We start from the raw sequence: 17,767 nt of genomic DNA on the forward strand, positions 1-17,767 counted from the left end.
ATCTTAGGGCAACCCAGGAGCCCATCCAGCGATCTGCCCGAGTTAGCGGGTGCTGGCTAAAGGGAGTAGAGTCCAGTGGAGCAGCCATCTGACCGCAGCAGGAGGCACGCGTAGCGACCGAGGGGATCCTCATCACGAGCCAAGTAAAAGGATACCAAAGTATTTGCAAAGTACAGACCTGTTACGTTCACACACAATGGAAGAGCTAACATGGTGTGCCGGCACCGTTACACAGGCCCTTCCATGCAGGGACAGGGGATCACAGGGGGAGACACGGGTACACACCTGCGCAGTGTCCTGTGTGACGTGTTTATATCTTATTGCATTGGGAATGTTTGATGATCATATTGTTATATTGGGGCCTAGTGATTAATTACATTATAAGTACCCTTGTGGTATAAACCTTATTGTAGTCTGCATCCCTTTGTCTGACCTACAGCCATGTGTGGGGTAAGGTATATGGGAGGAGGACTCAGGCCCCCGCCTCAGCAGTTGGTGTTAGTCTGAGGATAATTATAGGCATATATGTGTGTTTGTGTGTGTGTATATGTGTATATATGTATATCTATATATATATCTATATATATATAGAGATATATATATATATATAGATATATATATACACATACACATACACATATATATATATATATATATATATATATATATATATATATATATATATATATATATATATATATATATATATATATATACACACATACATACATACATACAGTGGTCGACAAATCACCAAAAAATCTACTCGCCGAACAAAAAAATCTACTCGCCACCTAGTACCACACGTGTGCTGCTTGGGCCAATAGGAGCTCGCCACGATGTTAAATCCACTCGCCCGGGGCGTGCAAATGTATAGGTTTGCCGAACACTGTTATATATATATATATATATATATATATATATATATATATATATATATATATATATATATGTGTGTGTATGTGTATATGTGTATATGTATGTGTGTATGTATATATATATATATATATATATATATATATATATATATATATATATATATATATATATATAAATATATATATATATATATATATATATATATATATGTGTGTCTGTGTGTGTATGTATATATACAGTATACTGTATATACACACACACACACACACACTTTTTGTTTTCTTTCAAGCATAAAAGGAGTATTTTCTGACCCCTGAAGAGTAACATTTTAATGACAACACAACGAGGCAAGGCCTTGTGTTTATTGGGTATACAGACTGGGGAAGTGCTCACTCGACGGCTAGGGAAATGAAAACCCGAGAACAGGTTCTCACACTGCTGCAATAAAGCTTAATTATGTCACACACACACACACAACCCTTTTTGTGGCTATTTATTCCTGTAAATGAAAGTTTTAAACACACAGAACACTCGTATTATTATTTTTTATTAGCTACAGCTTTTATATAATTTTACTTTCATTTGTGGAGTGTACACAGACCTTGACATTCTCCGTTTCTATAGTCACGGCCATAAAGCTTCTCCTAATCCTTTCTGTATTCTTTCTCCTGTCTTTCTCTTCCTGACACTCTCCTTTTAGTGGGTTCGCCTGGTGGCAGCATAGCTAAGACACAACTCGGTACCCCGCACTCCCTTTTATAGTACATTTATTGTTGAAGCTTTGTAAAGGACTGTAAGAGAGGTGTGCAGAGGTATGCAAATGGAGACTGTTTAAGGATGAAATGATATCTTGGCTTTATTGAGCCTGTTCCTTTATCCAGGCAAAACATACAAAAACAACGAAATAACAAACCCCTATCCCTTTGTAAGGGCTAACTTGCTTCCCCAGACCCTATCTGCAGGACTGGAGGGATATTCCCATTACCAGCCTATCACCCCAAAGTCTCAGGAGGTACCTTAAGCAGGTGGCCCTCCATGTCAGTCTCTGGCAGGTTCCTGGGTCCTCTGTGTCCAGGAAATATAGGTCTCTGGGTGTCTTGACCTCAGCACAGCCTTTGTGCTCAAGACAGTGTCTGTGTGCAGGCTTCTCTGCTCTCCTTCTGTCAGCCCAAATGTGAGCTAAGGAATCTCTCCTGTTTCCAGCAGGAGGCTTTTCTTGCAGACTTAATTGGCCAGGTGGGGTCTGGTTAATCACCTGCTGCACTTAACCAGATCCCTGCTGGATTTTAGAGAGAGTTTCTTACAAGGACCCTGTGACAATGTATGTACATTCTGTGCTTTTAATGTTCTGCCATTGTGCTCTGGGCATACTGTATGTCTGATGGAAGGGTTGTAGGTTTTTACATAGTAAATTCGTAGGCTGCTACTTCATGCCATTAAAGTGAGAGGTGCGAGGCCCCGTCATTGAGGCCTGTTACTTAATTCAGGAGATTTTGCTGTTCCGACTTATAATATCTTTAATAACAATAACTTTATTTCATATAGCACTTTTCTACCACTTCGAGTCAAAGCGTTTCACCGTTACTGTATAGTGCATGGTATGGAGCACATAGGATAGTTACAGACTATCTTGAGTTGGGACATTCCTTAATATTTGGGAACAGTTGTGAGTGTAGCATTTATCCCTAAGGAACACAATAGCAAATTAAACAGCATTGGCAAATTCTAAAGCCGCAATGTTATGTTCCACGCAGCATTTCCTACAACTACAACAAATGGCGCCTATTGTAGAGGCCCCACAGAAATAATTTTGTATCAATATTTCTGGCGAGTTGAAACTTCCAGGCGATTTGACAGTGAAGAATGAGACTAAGGTACTGTAAAGCGAAGAAAAGGCTTTTTCTTTTAAACCAGAGAGGGCCTGCGTCCTGTAAGCCTCAGCGGCTGCTATTTATCTGTAGGTTTTTGGAAGTGGTAGAAGCGGTTTGAGTGCGTGTGGGCCGGATTGTGTCACGGTTCCAGAAACACAATTACACCTTGGACAGAATAAGCTGGCTGGCGTTCTCCGCTCCGTGCTTATCATCCGAAGCATACAGCCTGCTTGGCTCTGTCCACACTCGTGTGTGGGAGCTGAAAGTGACAGCAGCATTCATTGTAAGTGGGTTTTCTTTCTGCCCAAACGCTGTATATTTTGCTTTGTCTGAACAGAGTAGAAACCGTATTTATTTATTTATTTTTATGTCTGTTTGCTGGTCTCTGCGTAGCATAACGGTAAAGGTACACTCCATGCTTACAGTCTAATTATAATTACCTTAGGCATCATTTCTTACCATTTGAGCTGCCATGATTAGGAGCCCTTTCCTCCCACCCTTTCCCTGTAGGATTCTGCAACCGGAACATCACTAATCATATTGCAAATAGCTAAACAAGAAGAAAATCAGGTCCATATTCCTCTTATATGTTGGCCATACAATCATAGTTTAATCACAGAACATAACGTATGATCCAGGCAGTAGGATGTCCCTCTCATTGCTGCTTAGCTGTCAAGATCTAATAATGTATATTATTTTATAGACGACATCTAGATTTCTGGGCATATGATAGGTCAAGGTCGCTGAGGTTGATAGTGAGTGAGCCTGACTTTCAATGAGTGAGGCTCAGTCCAAACTAGCGACAGCGCTGTGTTTGCTCAACTCGCCCTCTAGCGATTGGGATCTCTCTTCCCTGCTCTTCTGGGTTTCTGTGCCCCACCTGATGGTATTGAAGAGGATGAGCTAATTTTAACTTCTCTAATCAGAGGCCGCATTGCTGGGTGACTTGGCTAAGACTTATAAATCTGTTTAAAATGCCGTTTAAAAATAGAAAGTCTCGCACTGGAAGATTAATCTATCACCAAATGAGGATTTCATTCTGTCTTTCTGTTTTATTTGCATGGGCAGGTCCAGTCTGGAGCAATCTGCAGGAATATATTCGTGGCGTTATCTCTGTGCTACAAAGCCACGTGATGAAGACATATCAACTCTCAGTGATTTTTCTGTGTCTCCCTTACATGGGTTCAGTGCCAATGATCTCTGCATTAGAGATCTCATACTGTCTATGGCAGGGGTGGCTAACTCCTCCTCAAGGGCCACCAACAGGTCAAATTTTTATGATATCCCTGCTTCAGCGCAGGTGGCGCAGTCGTTGACTGGGCCACTGATTGAGCCACCTATGTTGAAGTAGGGATATCCCTTAAACCTGACCTGTTGGTGGTCCTTGAGGATTGATGTTAGCCACCCCTGGTCTAAGAAGACTCGCTGATAAAAATCAGCACTTTTCCATAAAAATTGGCTTTTTTTTGGTCCAAACTCCCCAAATCTTATTTATTTAGGTCTTTGGCTGTTGACATGCATTGCATGATTTTCTAGCACTAACGTTGTAACAAGCACACTGATGAACATTCTGCTTTTCAGAGACTCCCTGGTTTGTAGCTGAACAGCGCAATCACGCTGTTTTTCCTGGGGTCCAAAATACTGCTGTATTTCGGTTCCCGTGCTGTTCTGTCCTGAGTGTCGCTGAACTTACCCCGTGTAACTAATACCATTAAATCGTTTGGTTAGTGAAAAGTGCCGGCCAACTGGTGTTCTGGTATCGGGGTATGTATATAGCGTCAACAGTATACGTAGTGCTTTACAGAAGAGACAATGCAATACAGGAAATTATCATCTAAAAAGTGCAACAAATATAAAATGTGATAATAAGAAAGGGAATCACTAACCCAGGGAGCTTACAATCTCTAAGTGGGATGTTAGGACGTGCAGTAGATAGCAGTGCTTGACCATGATGGTTGGTAAGTGGGACTATGGGTGTGGGACAGTGGCCTTAAGTCCAGGCTATTGAAAGACCAAATGTGTGTTTTTAGGTTTGGCGTAAAGAGGGAGAGAGAAGGTTCTTGGCGTATGCGGAGTGTGAGGGAGTTCCACAGGTAAGGGGCAGTGAGGGAAAAAGGTTTAAGGTGAGAGGGAAGAGGAGTGGAAAGGAGACCGTTGGGAGCAGAGTGCAGGAGATGAGATGGGGCATAACGAGAAATCAAAACTGGTGTGTAGGGGGGAGCAGATGAGTGGCGAGTCTTAAATGTAAGAAGGAGAACTTTGTAGGTGTTTTGGAACTTGTTGAGAAGACAGGCCAGGGATTTAAGGAGAAGATGAGCTAGGACTGTTCTGGAAGAAAGTGAAATAATTCTAGCTGCAGAATTATTTCCGTGATGGTGCTTCTGTGCCGTTTCATCTCCTTGCTGAGGGCTTGTTTGATTTCCCCAATATACTTCCTATTAGGGCATTTCTTACAATGGGCATTTATTACATTGCTAGATTTGCAGATGAACGATCCTTTTGCTTATATGGTTCCTTGATGTGCTGGGTACATTGTAGTTTCTGTGGAAATGTGTGCGCAGGTTTAAGCTTTGTTCCGGTTACAGGATGAAGGTCCTAATGCAGATGTTTCCATAGGTGGCATCCAAAAATAGAAAAAAGTACCAAATGGTCATATGTAGATAGATTTGAGGTGGACACAGCACGCCCCTCGGATACTCACGGTCTGTAGGTTCCTTCACACAGGAATAAAAGAAGAGCTGATTCTTAGTTCAAATCACCATTTGACTTCTCAGGCTGGGATTATTGTGCCGGCGTGCGCACACAGCCTGGCGCACTCATGCAGCCCCAGCGATAAGTGATTATAGCTGCAGGAGATAGGGGAGGCGTGGTCGACACGTCACAAAGCTGGTTCACCCTCATTGACTGAATCGCTCACGTGATGCAGTCGTCACGTGACTGAGCTTGAAAAGACAAACATTTTTGTCTTTTCAATTTGCGGCCGCGCCATTGCGCTCTGCCGTGTGCCCGCACGCGCCCGCACAAAATGCACTGCCATAGGAAGACAGGCAATTATCATTGGCGCGCGCGATCGCGGTTACTGTAATCCCAGCCTTAGAAACATGCAAAAAAAAAATGACAACGTTTCAGGCGACATACAGTCTTTCTTCGGGTAAGTAGTTAAACAATATTCAAACCCATCTAGTTTATGTACCACATTCTAGATGAATATTGTTTAACCACTTACCGGAAGATTGACTGTGTCGCCTGATACTTTGTTTATTTATTTTTTTTGCATGTTTCTGAGATGTAAAATGGTGATTTGAACTAAGAACTGGCTCTTGGTTTATCCTGTGTGAAGGAACCTACGGACAGAGAGTCTCTTTGAGGGGTGTGCTGTGTCCATCCCAACCTATGGGTTGTTCTGTTTCCCCACAGATGGCAGCCTGTTTCTGATAAGTAGGTTGGAGAGGTTAGATGGTTGTTTATAGGCTGCCGGGTGGTTTAGTGAATATATTTCTGAGTGTCTCATCCTCAGATGGTTGCCCGTCCTTAATGATGTATTTCAGTGATGATAACCATAATATTTCACCTTTCAACAAACCTTTCGGATCTCTTACCCTCCTCTCCAATGCTGAACTCTAGAGATACCGGTCTGTATTGTTTACATTTGCTTGGGGGATTGAGAAAAAAAATGTGTACCTTCTCCTCCAAAGAAAATGTATAATAAATCAATGCATATAATGCGTTCTAAATTGAAATTAATAAGGCGTTGCTCTGCTTTCCTGTCTCTTTCTTTTAAAAATAAAACAATGCAACTAATGGAATACATACATAGTAAAAAAGAAAGAAAAATAGATCATTAACTTGGATCAAAGCAAGTGTTTGAATTGTAAGTTGGGACCCTTTAGACTTCTTAGGCTCTAATATATATGGTTTTTATTTATTTATTTTTGTACTTATGCTTCGAATCATCTTTAATTGTGGACACAGATTACAGTGTTGAGAAGATGTGAGTCATATTCATGAGCCAGTGCTGTCCTTCGGATGGAATGATATGATAATTTTCTTTCATGTCTCTGGAGGAGGCAGGAATTAGGATTCACGTTCATTCCCCTCCTGCCGAGATATCATTATCCTGCAAGAAGAGGCTGAATTTGGCTCACACCGAGAGCTGCCTCCTGGTCATCAGAAATGTTTAATTGAAAATAAGCTTGGTGCTCCGAAGACCCTGTGCAGATTTATCCTTTTACTGATATGAATTCCTTGCTCTTTCTTTTGACCTATGTGTTTAGAAAAAATAAATATGCAGCTGCCGATAACAATATGCTGCTCAGGGACTTGAAGGGAACATTATCAACAACAATATAACATAACTCACAGTTGTCCCACGTCCTAGATTGAAATATATATTGAGTCCCAGCACTTAGAAACGGGAAGAACGCAAGTATTTCAATTCATCATATTGTGGATTGATGATTGAAGAATAATTCAAGAGAGCATCACTTTACAAACAATGATACAACATCAGACAATTGCCACTCAGACTCAGTTTAAAGCATGGAAAACAAAGAACAGAGCCTGCGCTCCTACCAATTGGGCTAAAATATACAAGTGACATGTTTACATTTAGAACCTAAGTCTGTGTGACAAAGGAGTCATTTGGTTGTATCTTTTGATCAAAACATGTTTAAGCCGCCAACCTCATCATGGTAATCTCCGTTTAGCAGGAACCTACACTGAATATGTCATTTCTTATTGTCCTATGGACTAAACTTTGTGAAATGTGAAAGTACCCTGAAGGGGTTAAATAAATGAAGCAAATGCTTTTGTGATTTAGTTCAATTAAAAGCTGGCCGCAGCCAGTATCAGAGTTCCCTTATTATAAAGGTAAACTGTGGGTGCATGAAAAACATATTTTAAAATAGTGTTGAAGTATGCAGAATAGCCACAGTAAGAATGACTCTCTAAAAAACTATATTAAACAATGCACATATAGCTAAGGCACAGAACAATAGAACTGGAGTATAATGCTGCATATTATGCAAGGCACAAACTTAAACTGCTGAAGTTTGGTGAAAATGGCTTCAGAGTAGTAGACAACAACATATATAGAGCATACAACAAGCAGCATGGCTTGTACTTATTCCGTTAATGCTGGAAGAGCAGAAAGTGACAAATGTCCATAAACCAACATGGTGGAGGGGCAAACATTTCTGAGCTTCCTCCGGTCTTCTGCTCCATTCCCACATAAGCTGTGGTACTTCCCTGAATGTCAGTGATGGGATCAAAAAGATGGCTCCTCAAGTACTTGCTGCGCCTGGGCAGAGTTCCACTCGTCCCGCTGTGCCTCAACATCAGACTCTCAATGCCAGGAGCACCTGTGCCACTCCTTAAATGACCAACCTTGTGGCGGTGACTGTATCTGGACCTGTAGTTGTCATGGTAGCCTGATACAGGAGCAGGAAATGTCACTGGAACACGAGAGCTTCTGTTCATAACCGGATTTGCACGATTCTCTGCAGACCCATATTCAGGAGACCGTGAAATCTCTTGTGTACTTGTGTGCACACCCTCATACATGTGAAAAAAGAGAGAAATATGAATAAAATGTACAGCATGTATATGCATCAATCACTGTTGTACGCTTATAATACTCTGCTGGGGTGGCAGAGTACACTTCCAAGACTATCATACGCCTTGGTGTTCCTTCCAGATACTTGGAGGCATCAGGAACATACTCTCCTTATCAAAATCCTTTAGCGCCTTTACACAATGGGGCTATTCTTGTCGCATCAACGTCCATGCATACAAGTGTATGTGACATAGTCCCTGTGGTACTTATATATGCAAAAAAACGTCATTAATACATAGAGTGCACATCTGTGTGGGGTTAGTCAATGAATAAAAATGGGTCAGACAGCACATCGATCATCAGTAATTTAAATGTACACATTTTATTCAGAGGTGCATGGGACTAAGGATCCCCCCCGCCCGCCCCATCCAGGATGTTCAAATACAATCATGTAAATATATATTCAGTCCCAGCACTCAAAAATCAAGAGTACAAGTATGATGAATTTAAATATCATGGAATGATGATTGAAGCATAATTCAAGAGAACATCTCTTTACAAACAATAGATACAACATGGGACAATTGTCACTCAGATTAAGAGTTTAAAGTACGCCGAATAGCCACAGTAAGAATGACGCCCTAAAAAAAACCTGTATTTAAGCAATGCGCACATAGCAAAGTCACAGAACGATTGAACTGGAGTATAATGCTGCCAGTAACGCAAGGCACCAAATTAAAACTAGAAAGTAGATTGGTCAAATAGTTGATACTAAATATTAAACTTGGCAACTGTATTTAATTTTTGTTTCTGAGAAGTGGTTGATTTGGCAGCTGGAAATTTACACGATACAATGGGGGGGCTTTGCAGAAAAATAATAAACGTAATCAGGAGCCCCAGTAGGAGTGATGCTTAGTTGAGCCCCAGTAGGAGTGATGCTTAGTTGAGCCGCAGTAGGTGTGACGCTCAGTTGAGCCCCAGTTGGTGTGACGCTTAGTTGAGCCGCAGTAGGTGTGACGCTCAGTTGAGCCCCAGTTGGTGTGACGCTTAGTTGAGCCGCAGGAGGTGTGAAGCTCAGTTGAGCCGCAGTATGACACTCAGTTGAGCCGCAGTAGGTGTGACGCTCAGTTGAGCCCCAGTAGGTGTGACGCTCAGTTGAGCCCCAGTAGGTGTGACGCTCAGTTGAGCCGCAGTTGGTGTGACGCTCAGTTGAACCGCAGTATGACACTCAGTTGAGCCGCAGTAGGTGTGACGCTCAGTTGAGCCCCAGTAGGTGTGACGCTCAGTTGAGCCGCAGTAGGTGTGACGCTCAGTTGAGCCGCAGTAGGTGTGATGCTCAGTTGAGCCCCAGTAGGTGTGACGCTCAGTTGAGCCCCAGTAGGTGTGACGCTCAGTTGAGCCGCAGTAGGTGTGACGCTTAGTTGAGCCGCAGTAGGTTTGACACTCAGTTGAGCCTCAGTTGGTGTGACGCTTAGTTGAGCCCCAGTAGGTGTGACTCTTAGTTGAGCCGAAGTAGGTGTGACGCTCAGTTGAGCCGTAGTAGGTGTGACACTTACTTGAGCCCCAGTTCGTGTGACGCTCAGTTGAGCCCCAGTTGGTGTGACGCTTAGTTGAGCCCCAGTTGGTGTGACGCTTAGTTGAGCCCCAGTTGGTGTGACTCTTAGTTGAGACGAAGTAGGTGTGATGCTTAGTTGAGCCGTAGTAGGTGTGACGCTTAGTTGAGCCCCAGTTGGTGTGACGCTTAGTTGAGCCGCAGTAGGTGTGACGCTTAGTTGAGCCGCAGTAGGTGTGACGCTTAGTTGAGCCGCAGTAGGTGTGACGCTCAGTTGAGCCCCAGTAGGAGTGATTCTTAGTTGAGCCGCAGTAGGTGTGACGCTCAGTTGAGCCCCAGTTGGTGTGACGCTTAGTTGAGCCGTAGTAGGTGTGACGCTTAGTTGATCCACAGTAAGCCTGACGCTTAGTTGAGCCACAGTAGGTGTGACACTTGGTTGAGACGTAGTAAGTGTGACGCTTAGTTGAGCCACAGTTGGTGTGACGCTCAGTTGAGCCGAAGTAGGTGTGACGCTTGGTTGAGCCCCAGTAGGTGTGACGCTTGGTTGAGCCCTAGTAGGTGTGACGCTTGGTTGAGCCCCAGTAGGTGTGACGCTTAGTTGAGCCATTACACCGTCTCAATACATTGTTGTACTTGTTTGTGCTTATAACATGTAGCGTGTATCTTTTTCCGAACAATATGTAAGATTACATCAAATTGGTTCAGAGTCAATCCTATTAATTCCCCAGCGGGAGTTGATATGGACGGCTGTGCATTGGCATCGGAAGCCTGAAGGATGCAGCGTTTGTACGACCTCTCCACCCCGTTGTCCGGTGAGTTCCACATTCTCTCCATAGATAGCGGTGTTCTACCTGATATTTCGGCAATTGATCAATCCCAGTTGAAAGGAAACCTAGTGTAGGATCATGTTCCATGGCAAATATGGCTGCAGCAACTGCTGAATGGGAGATTTACAGACGCGGGAGCTACACCTACAAAAACCCTCTTCTGACCTATATGAGATTGTGTAATGGCTCAAGTGTCACACCTACTGGATCTACGGATCCCTCTTTCTTTTTCGGTTTTGCCTGTCCTGGTGGTTTTTGTCACCATACTCATTTAATACCTTTTTGAACATTGTACTTTACAACATACTCATTTAGGATTCGGTATCTTAAGCTCCCCCAAAGAATCTAGATATTTTTACTATCATTTTCTTGTATTATGTAATGATGTTTCATACACGCCTATTTTATACTTCTCATTAGTAGCTTTATGTCAGCATCCTTCCCCTAATCCACCTTGCCCATCTAGCGTTCATTTCATTCCCCCATCGGCAAGCAGAGATGCATATTCTATTAATATAGTTGATATAAACACCCACAAAGGGCCTGTATGTGCATTTAGCACCAGCTTGCGATGTGACTGCGGCAGAGCACGGAGCGGGCTTAGAGTGCCTTCTAACTAATTCTGCCATTAACGAGTATTTGCTAGAGCCGGTAAAGTTCAGAAGTGGAACACTGCAGCACACTTGCTTTCAAAGCATTAGCAGAGAAATTGATTGGTAATGTGATGAACTCAAGGAACATTTATATTAGGATAAATAAAATGTACCAGATGTCAGATGCTGCTCCTCTCTATATATACACATTTAAGTGCCTGCGTGACTGATGTACAGTGCATTACATCAAATTACAGGCATCCTCCATGCAAATAACAACTAACTGTTTTTTTTTATTCTTTATCCCCTCTTTCTTTTATTTTAAACGGTGTCCTAGGAGTAAAATGCATCCTTGTGAGTTTCCCCATCTCCTTGATAAATTCCTTTACAACCTTCCTATAAAGCGTAATTAGAACAGCGAGCGACTTGCTATCTGCGTGGGTTTCCTACTCGGTCTAGAGCCCAAGGGAGCACGGAGCTCGCTGTGCCATGGAATCAGCGGGGACTGGTATTAATAGGATTTTTTTTAACCCTTTGTAGGACGTGCGACACATCATAATGCATTGCGTTTGTAGGTCCCTCTAATGGCAACGAGATTTTCCGATGATACGAGACTTCCATGTCTCCGGACTTTCTAACACAATAGGGTTGAAGCTCAGTTGAGTAGTGAGAAAGCTAAAGATCAGCTCCAGTTCTTAAAGTAGTCAATTGTTTTTCCCTAGCCGATCTCAAAACAAAATATGCTCACTTACGTACTTCTGTTCAGCCTCAGTGGAACAAATTAGACCTCCTAACCTCTACTTATCTGTTGGCAAAAAGCACACGTTGGAACAGGAAAGCCTGTGCATTCCCTCTGCAGACTCTCAGATCAGTTGCAAATCGCAGTTGGATTTGGGTTTTAAGGTTTTTGACAATGGGTTGTTTCAATTCTCAGAGCCCCTGAGTGTAATCGATGGAAATTCGCAGCCGCAGCCGCAGCTTGTATGTTTAAGAATGGGAAGTGGCTGAAAGGGAACTTCAATAAACACGTCAACGGTGAAATAATAATGCTTAAAAGCAAATAGTTGAGTGGCTGAGAGTCAGAAGATCCTATATCAAGTGGCGAGGATACCTACCTGCAGCTGGGGATGTATAAAACCAGGAATGCACATTCACAAATAGGATGGTCACTGTGAAAATGTCACAAAGCGTCGGGGCTTGTACACAAATGCCAATGTCATCCTGTTATTAGAACTCACCAAAACATTTCTAGAATACATCCGATTTGCGCATAATGGTCTTACAGCCTGTAAATGGGTGTCAGCACTGCACGGTGCCTTTATACATGGTCCCGTTCAATGGACTTGAAACGTCTTTCACGGAGGCTTGTAGGACACTTTTGTAATGAAGCTTTTTTTCCCCCAAACCATTTAGTACAAAGTTGGGAGTTTCAGCGAGGTCCTGAAATCTGAACGACTTCTGCAAATAATACCCATTTTCAGTGTGTCAGGTATAAAAATGGCTTCCTCCAGGCATGTACCTTCTTAGGATCATTTTTCTTTTACTAAGTGGGCTGCAGAGAACGTACCTTTTAAGGGAAAAATGGGGGAGACCAGGAACATGTGAGTAAATAACGAAGCTTCTTTTTTATTTATATTTTTGCCCATATTTATTTATTAGGTGCAATGCAGTCAGCCGAGGGCTACTGCTTGTAAAACCATCTCATTCCCCCCCACTGCCACGTCAACCCATCCCGTCTCTCCATGTGTTCTATTAGGCCTCTGATATAGTAGCCGCGCCGGACGGAGTGCATGGCGTCACTTGCGCCTGTCGGCCGAGGTGATATCCACAGCGACAATCTGGCAAGACAACCTGTCCGGACATCTCAAACCGATAATCCTCTGCGTTATCACAGGTGTTTCTAAGCAAGTTTTAACCGTGTCCGTGCTATGTCACGCGCAACACTGCAAGAGTTAAACAAGGAGGAGGGATTTAAAGGTGCAGTTGAGAAAATAATGATTTCAAATGGTTTCCAGTCCTTTTGATGGAGCCCTTTAAATATTTGCTGCAGTTCTCAGCGAGGATGTTATGGTTACATTAAAAAAAACAAAAAACCTTAATTAAGAAGCAAAAGTTCAAACAAAAGTTGGAGAAGGTATTGCACGGCTGACGCGTTTCACATTATTATTAATAGTCGCTGATTTAACGTTTTCATTGCTGGAGTTGTTTTATTCTGGCAACAAGAGGCCACAATTATCATCAAAATAGAAGCAGAGCCACCATGACGATGGCCGCTGTCCATGAGCAGGATAATTCTATTAGTACAGAGCCTGGTGTTTCTCATTGGAAGATAAGACCGGCTGGAGAGGAAGAGCAGAACACACTGGAAAGGTTTTCTCTCCGTGCCCCTGGGCTAAGTCTTGATGCTGTGCTTTATCCAGTCCTCCAGAGCCGCTTCTAAGAAGCCCCGATGCTCAATCAGCGTGTTCGAGTCCTGTTTACCTGTACCTGTCAGGTTGAATTGATTGCAGAAACGCACGCTCTGCATTCTCTATCACCGCTTTGCTGTCGGTAATTACGAAATGCAAGCCAGTGCTGGGAAGTAAACGTGCCGCCCGTTATTTACGGCCTGTCATTGGACTTTGCACGGGCCACGCACCTTTCGTAATAAGGATATCGCTGTATTAGAGTTCGGTTAACACTGGCAATACTGTGTGTCTGATACCCAATGGCATTCAACCCAGGGTTGCCAGGTGGCTTCTCAAAAAATACTGGACACAATGGTGAAAGGTGCGACACACACATACCTCTCTCCGCTCCATGCTGTTTCCTCTCTCTTGCCCCATCCACAGGCTCCTGACACCTCCTCCTGATTGGCTGGATTACCCAGCAGCAGTCAATCAGGATGGAGGAAGCTGCAAGGGTTGGCAGTTGGCGTCTCCAAAAATGCTGGATCCAATGGTGAAAGGTGCGACACGCTCAAGACACACATACATAAACACACACTCCTCTCTCCGCTCCATGCTGTTTCCTCCTCTCCTTGGCCATATCCCAGGTTCATGACACCACTTCCAGATTGGCTGCTGCTGCTGGGTAATGCAGCCAATCAGGATGGAGGAAGCTGCCCAGCCCACTAGCAACAGCCCTGCTCCGGGAAATCCTGCGGCCACCCAAGCCGGTCAGGTCACTATGTCCAGAGAGCCAATACCGGTATGCACATACATCTCCAGTATTACCTCTCATTTTTTACTGGGCAGAGTGTCCAAATACAGGACTGTCCACAGGACACCTGGGAACCCTAATTCAACTAGTGGAGGAATGACTGAACTCCCATAATACCCTTTCAATCGTTGGCAGTGCCATTTTTTGCTATGAAGACGACTGAAGCCATTTTGTTCTACCACTAAAAAATTTTTACAAAATGCCCAGCAGATACCCAGGGATTTTGTATTAAGTAATGAAAAAAAGGAAAGATTGTACAGAGGCTACAAATAGGCGGAAAACAGTGTAGCGCTTCTTTCGCTGAAAACGGCAGCAGTTTTGCATCCGGAGAAATCCATGCTTTTATTTTTGAAGTGGTTTATAGAAAAGTTGTGCAAACAGCGGAATCTGAATCGCTTCTTCCTGCCGGGACACCGCACAATCCAGCAGGTAATATGAACACCAATTCTTCTGATTTTCAGAGGGAAATTTAAGAATATTTCTCACCCCTCCTCCCCTCCCCTGCTCCCTCCTTTGCTTCTTTTATCTCAGAAATGCAGTCCCTTGGAGAAATCAGACAGTATGAAAGATGAAAATTGCTGGGGTAGTAACAGGAAAAAAAAAAAAACAATTTGATTTATGGAGCTCCCAGAGATGAGCAGCCTCACACCTACTTATTCAGAGCATTTAATTTTTAATGGCAAATTTAATTAACAGTTCAGAGGGTTTAGCAGGAAACAGCCGCGTTCAGGAGTAAATTGGGCATTCTCTTTTTTGGGGGGCGCCAACTCCCACCCCCGTCTTTTCAACTCCATCAGACCCTTATCACAGACGGGATGAAGCTTGATGAATCACAACTCTTAAAGGGGTTAACATATGACTATGTTTAACTGTTTAAAGGGTCAATCCCATGTAAGGCCAAACAGGTGTACAGCCAGTGATCTGTTTTACTGGTGATCAATGTCTTTGAGTTGTGTTGGATATGTGCGTCTGCATTGTAACCAGGAATCTATGTGGGGCTTTACTGCCCTTGTCTCTGTCTTATCTCACCCCTATCCTGCACTTTTCCTAATTTGAGATCTGACTTTGGGAGCAAAAAACATGATATACTCTCTCCCCCCCCCCCCCCCCCCCCCACACCTATATTCTGGGTCTCCAGTGTAAATGAAAATGCATATAACATTTGAAACATTCAAAGGGGATTTAAAAGTGCTGATCGTTCTTAACCCTTTAATTGCCAATGGGGCTCTGCAGGCCTTTGCAGCACAAAAAGGGTTGAGAAAGGCATCAACCACCAAGGTTTAACCCAATTTTCACCTGGTTGTAATCCGCTCCCCTCCCGCTAATAATTACAGTTTCAGACCTGAGCGCCTGTTAATACTTCCTATCCGACTCTGTATACAAATAGACATTGCATACTGTCTGCTAGTACTCTCCCGTTTATTATTACTGCTGCCTCACAGGCTCACCATTGTAAATATCAGGCTGGGTTTATACTAAGCTTAATCCCCTCTTGCTTTGCAATGCGTTGCAGGCAGCGACGGGGTTTTAATGGTCTTTCTGTCCATGCCCTGAGTTACAATGTGACATGCCCTGCAACATTTCCCAGCTCCGCAACACTGGGGATGTGTAAGCGCTAAGAAACAATGTGTTCCATGGTGACAGCGAGTTTCCTTGGCCTTTCCAAGCAGTGCATTGTCAGCTGTCACTCTGTCACTGTCACCGCAGGGAACACACACCTGGAGAGAACCTGCCTTCCCCTTCACCTGCTCCTTCTATTTATAGGCCGAGAGAAGCAGCTTAACGTTGAGCTGAGCAGCAGGTAGCATGAAGGGGGAGCAGCAGCATGCTGGCGATACGACATGCGTCACAGCGCGGTGAGAAGGTTACCTGCTGGAAGTCTCCCAGGTAGCGCAGACATCATCATCTCTGCACACTGGGTGACCTTCCCTGCACACACTGTGCGGATTGTGCCACGGCGAAGATTAGGCAAAGAGTCAACGTCCCATCTGGAAGTAAATGATAGAGGAAAATGGATATTTCGACTCGGGGACCATTGTGGGACGCAGTGCGATGGGGCCGATTGGGACACTATGGCAAGGATACTCTCATCGCAGTCAAGATGTTGTTACTTAGCATATTTATATAACCTGCACCCATAGATGCAGAGGTCATGCTATAAACCGGGAGTGTGGCAGGATAAGGGGACATGCGAGGAGGTCTTCTCCATGGAAAGGGTGGTAGATTAGTGGAATGTCCTCCCAACAGACGTGGCAGGGGCCAATACAGTAAGGGAATTCAAACACGCTTGGGGGATACAGAAGACTAAATACGGAAGAGAGCCAAGAATCAAATAGGGGGTCTTACAGCAGATAGGAAATGTACAGACACGGTGGGACGACATGGTGAGCAGACACAGTGGGTCCTTTATCTGCCATCACATTCTGTTTCTATACTTTGTCCAAGTTCTATCCTCCGTCTCACTCGTACTTTTAAATGACGAATAAAAACGAATAACCTCGTGTCGCACTCCTTCCATGCACACACAGAAAGAGGCAAAGGTCATGTTGTATGTTATGTAGGGTGTCAGGGCGTCCTCATGGGGCGATTTGTGTGTTAACCACCGCAAAAGTAACAAGAGCCCCCAAGAGCGGATCAGTGCATCAAAGCTATCGGCAGAAGTCATAACGTGTGTATGTGTGTGTTAAACTTTTTTTTAAAAGCCGGATCCCTGCTGAACACTCGTTTAAAACCCTAAATTCCACTGTCATCTATTATAAATCATAGGCACTTAATTAAAAATAAAAAATGCCAGTGAAGTGATGCCAAGATGGGTTAACCGTAGCCGGATGAATAAAGCCTGTATGAACGAGGGTACTTGTGTCGGTTCTGCCTCTGACATCTGCAAGGCTCTCCTAGAAACGGCTGTTTTGGGAAGCATTTTGCAGTTTTCCTCGTTTTATGTGCCTGTGTAAGCGGTGCTGTGGCGTGATGGCGTCGGCTGCATAGAGAATGAGCCACTGCTCAGGCCGATTACAAAGGCGAGCAGACAATCCCAGCCATGGTAACGAGCGGTGTTCTCTTTGTTTCAGAACACGGAGATTTACAAACTGACAGCAGAACAGTTCCACACGGCAGCGACGAACGCCGAGTTACGCATAAAGTAAGGGATCGCGCCTTTTTCTGTCCTCCTGCTTGTAAACGCGCTCACTGTTTTTTATTGTCATTTAATTAACGGTGCGGGTGGTACTTTGACTGTTTAACCAGGGGTTGAAGTGTTATGGCACTCGGGCCTGTGCCGTTCCCCCATT

At 43.8% G+C, this 17,767-nt stretch overlaps 1 protein-coding gene across 4 annotated transcripts in view; it reads left to right on the plus strand.

The window, feature by feature from the left end:
• The window catches only part of CHCHD6 (coiled-coil-helix-coiled-coil-helix domain containing 6), a 123,143-nt gene that overhangs the window by 40,625 nt on the left and 64,751 nt on the right, over positions 1-17,767 (plus strand). For all 4 annotated transcript variants that reach the window (XM_075574581.1, XM_075574578.1, XM_075574579.1 and 1 more), the window contains one exon: positions 17,549-17,619. In XM_075574581.1, the coding sequence (XP_075430696.1) occupies positions 17,549-17,619 (71 nt within the window). The remainder of the gene's footprint in view (positions 1-17,548; positions 17,620-17,767) is intronic.

The sequence above is a fragment of the Ascaphus truei genome, chromosome 17 (genome assembly GCF_040206685.1).
Source record: "Ascaphus truei isolate aAscTru1 chromosome 17, aAscTru1.hap1, whole genome shotgun sequence".
NCBI lineage: Eukaryota > Metazoa > Chordata > Amphibia > Anura > Ascaphidae > Ascaphus > Ascaphus truei.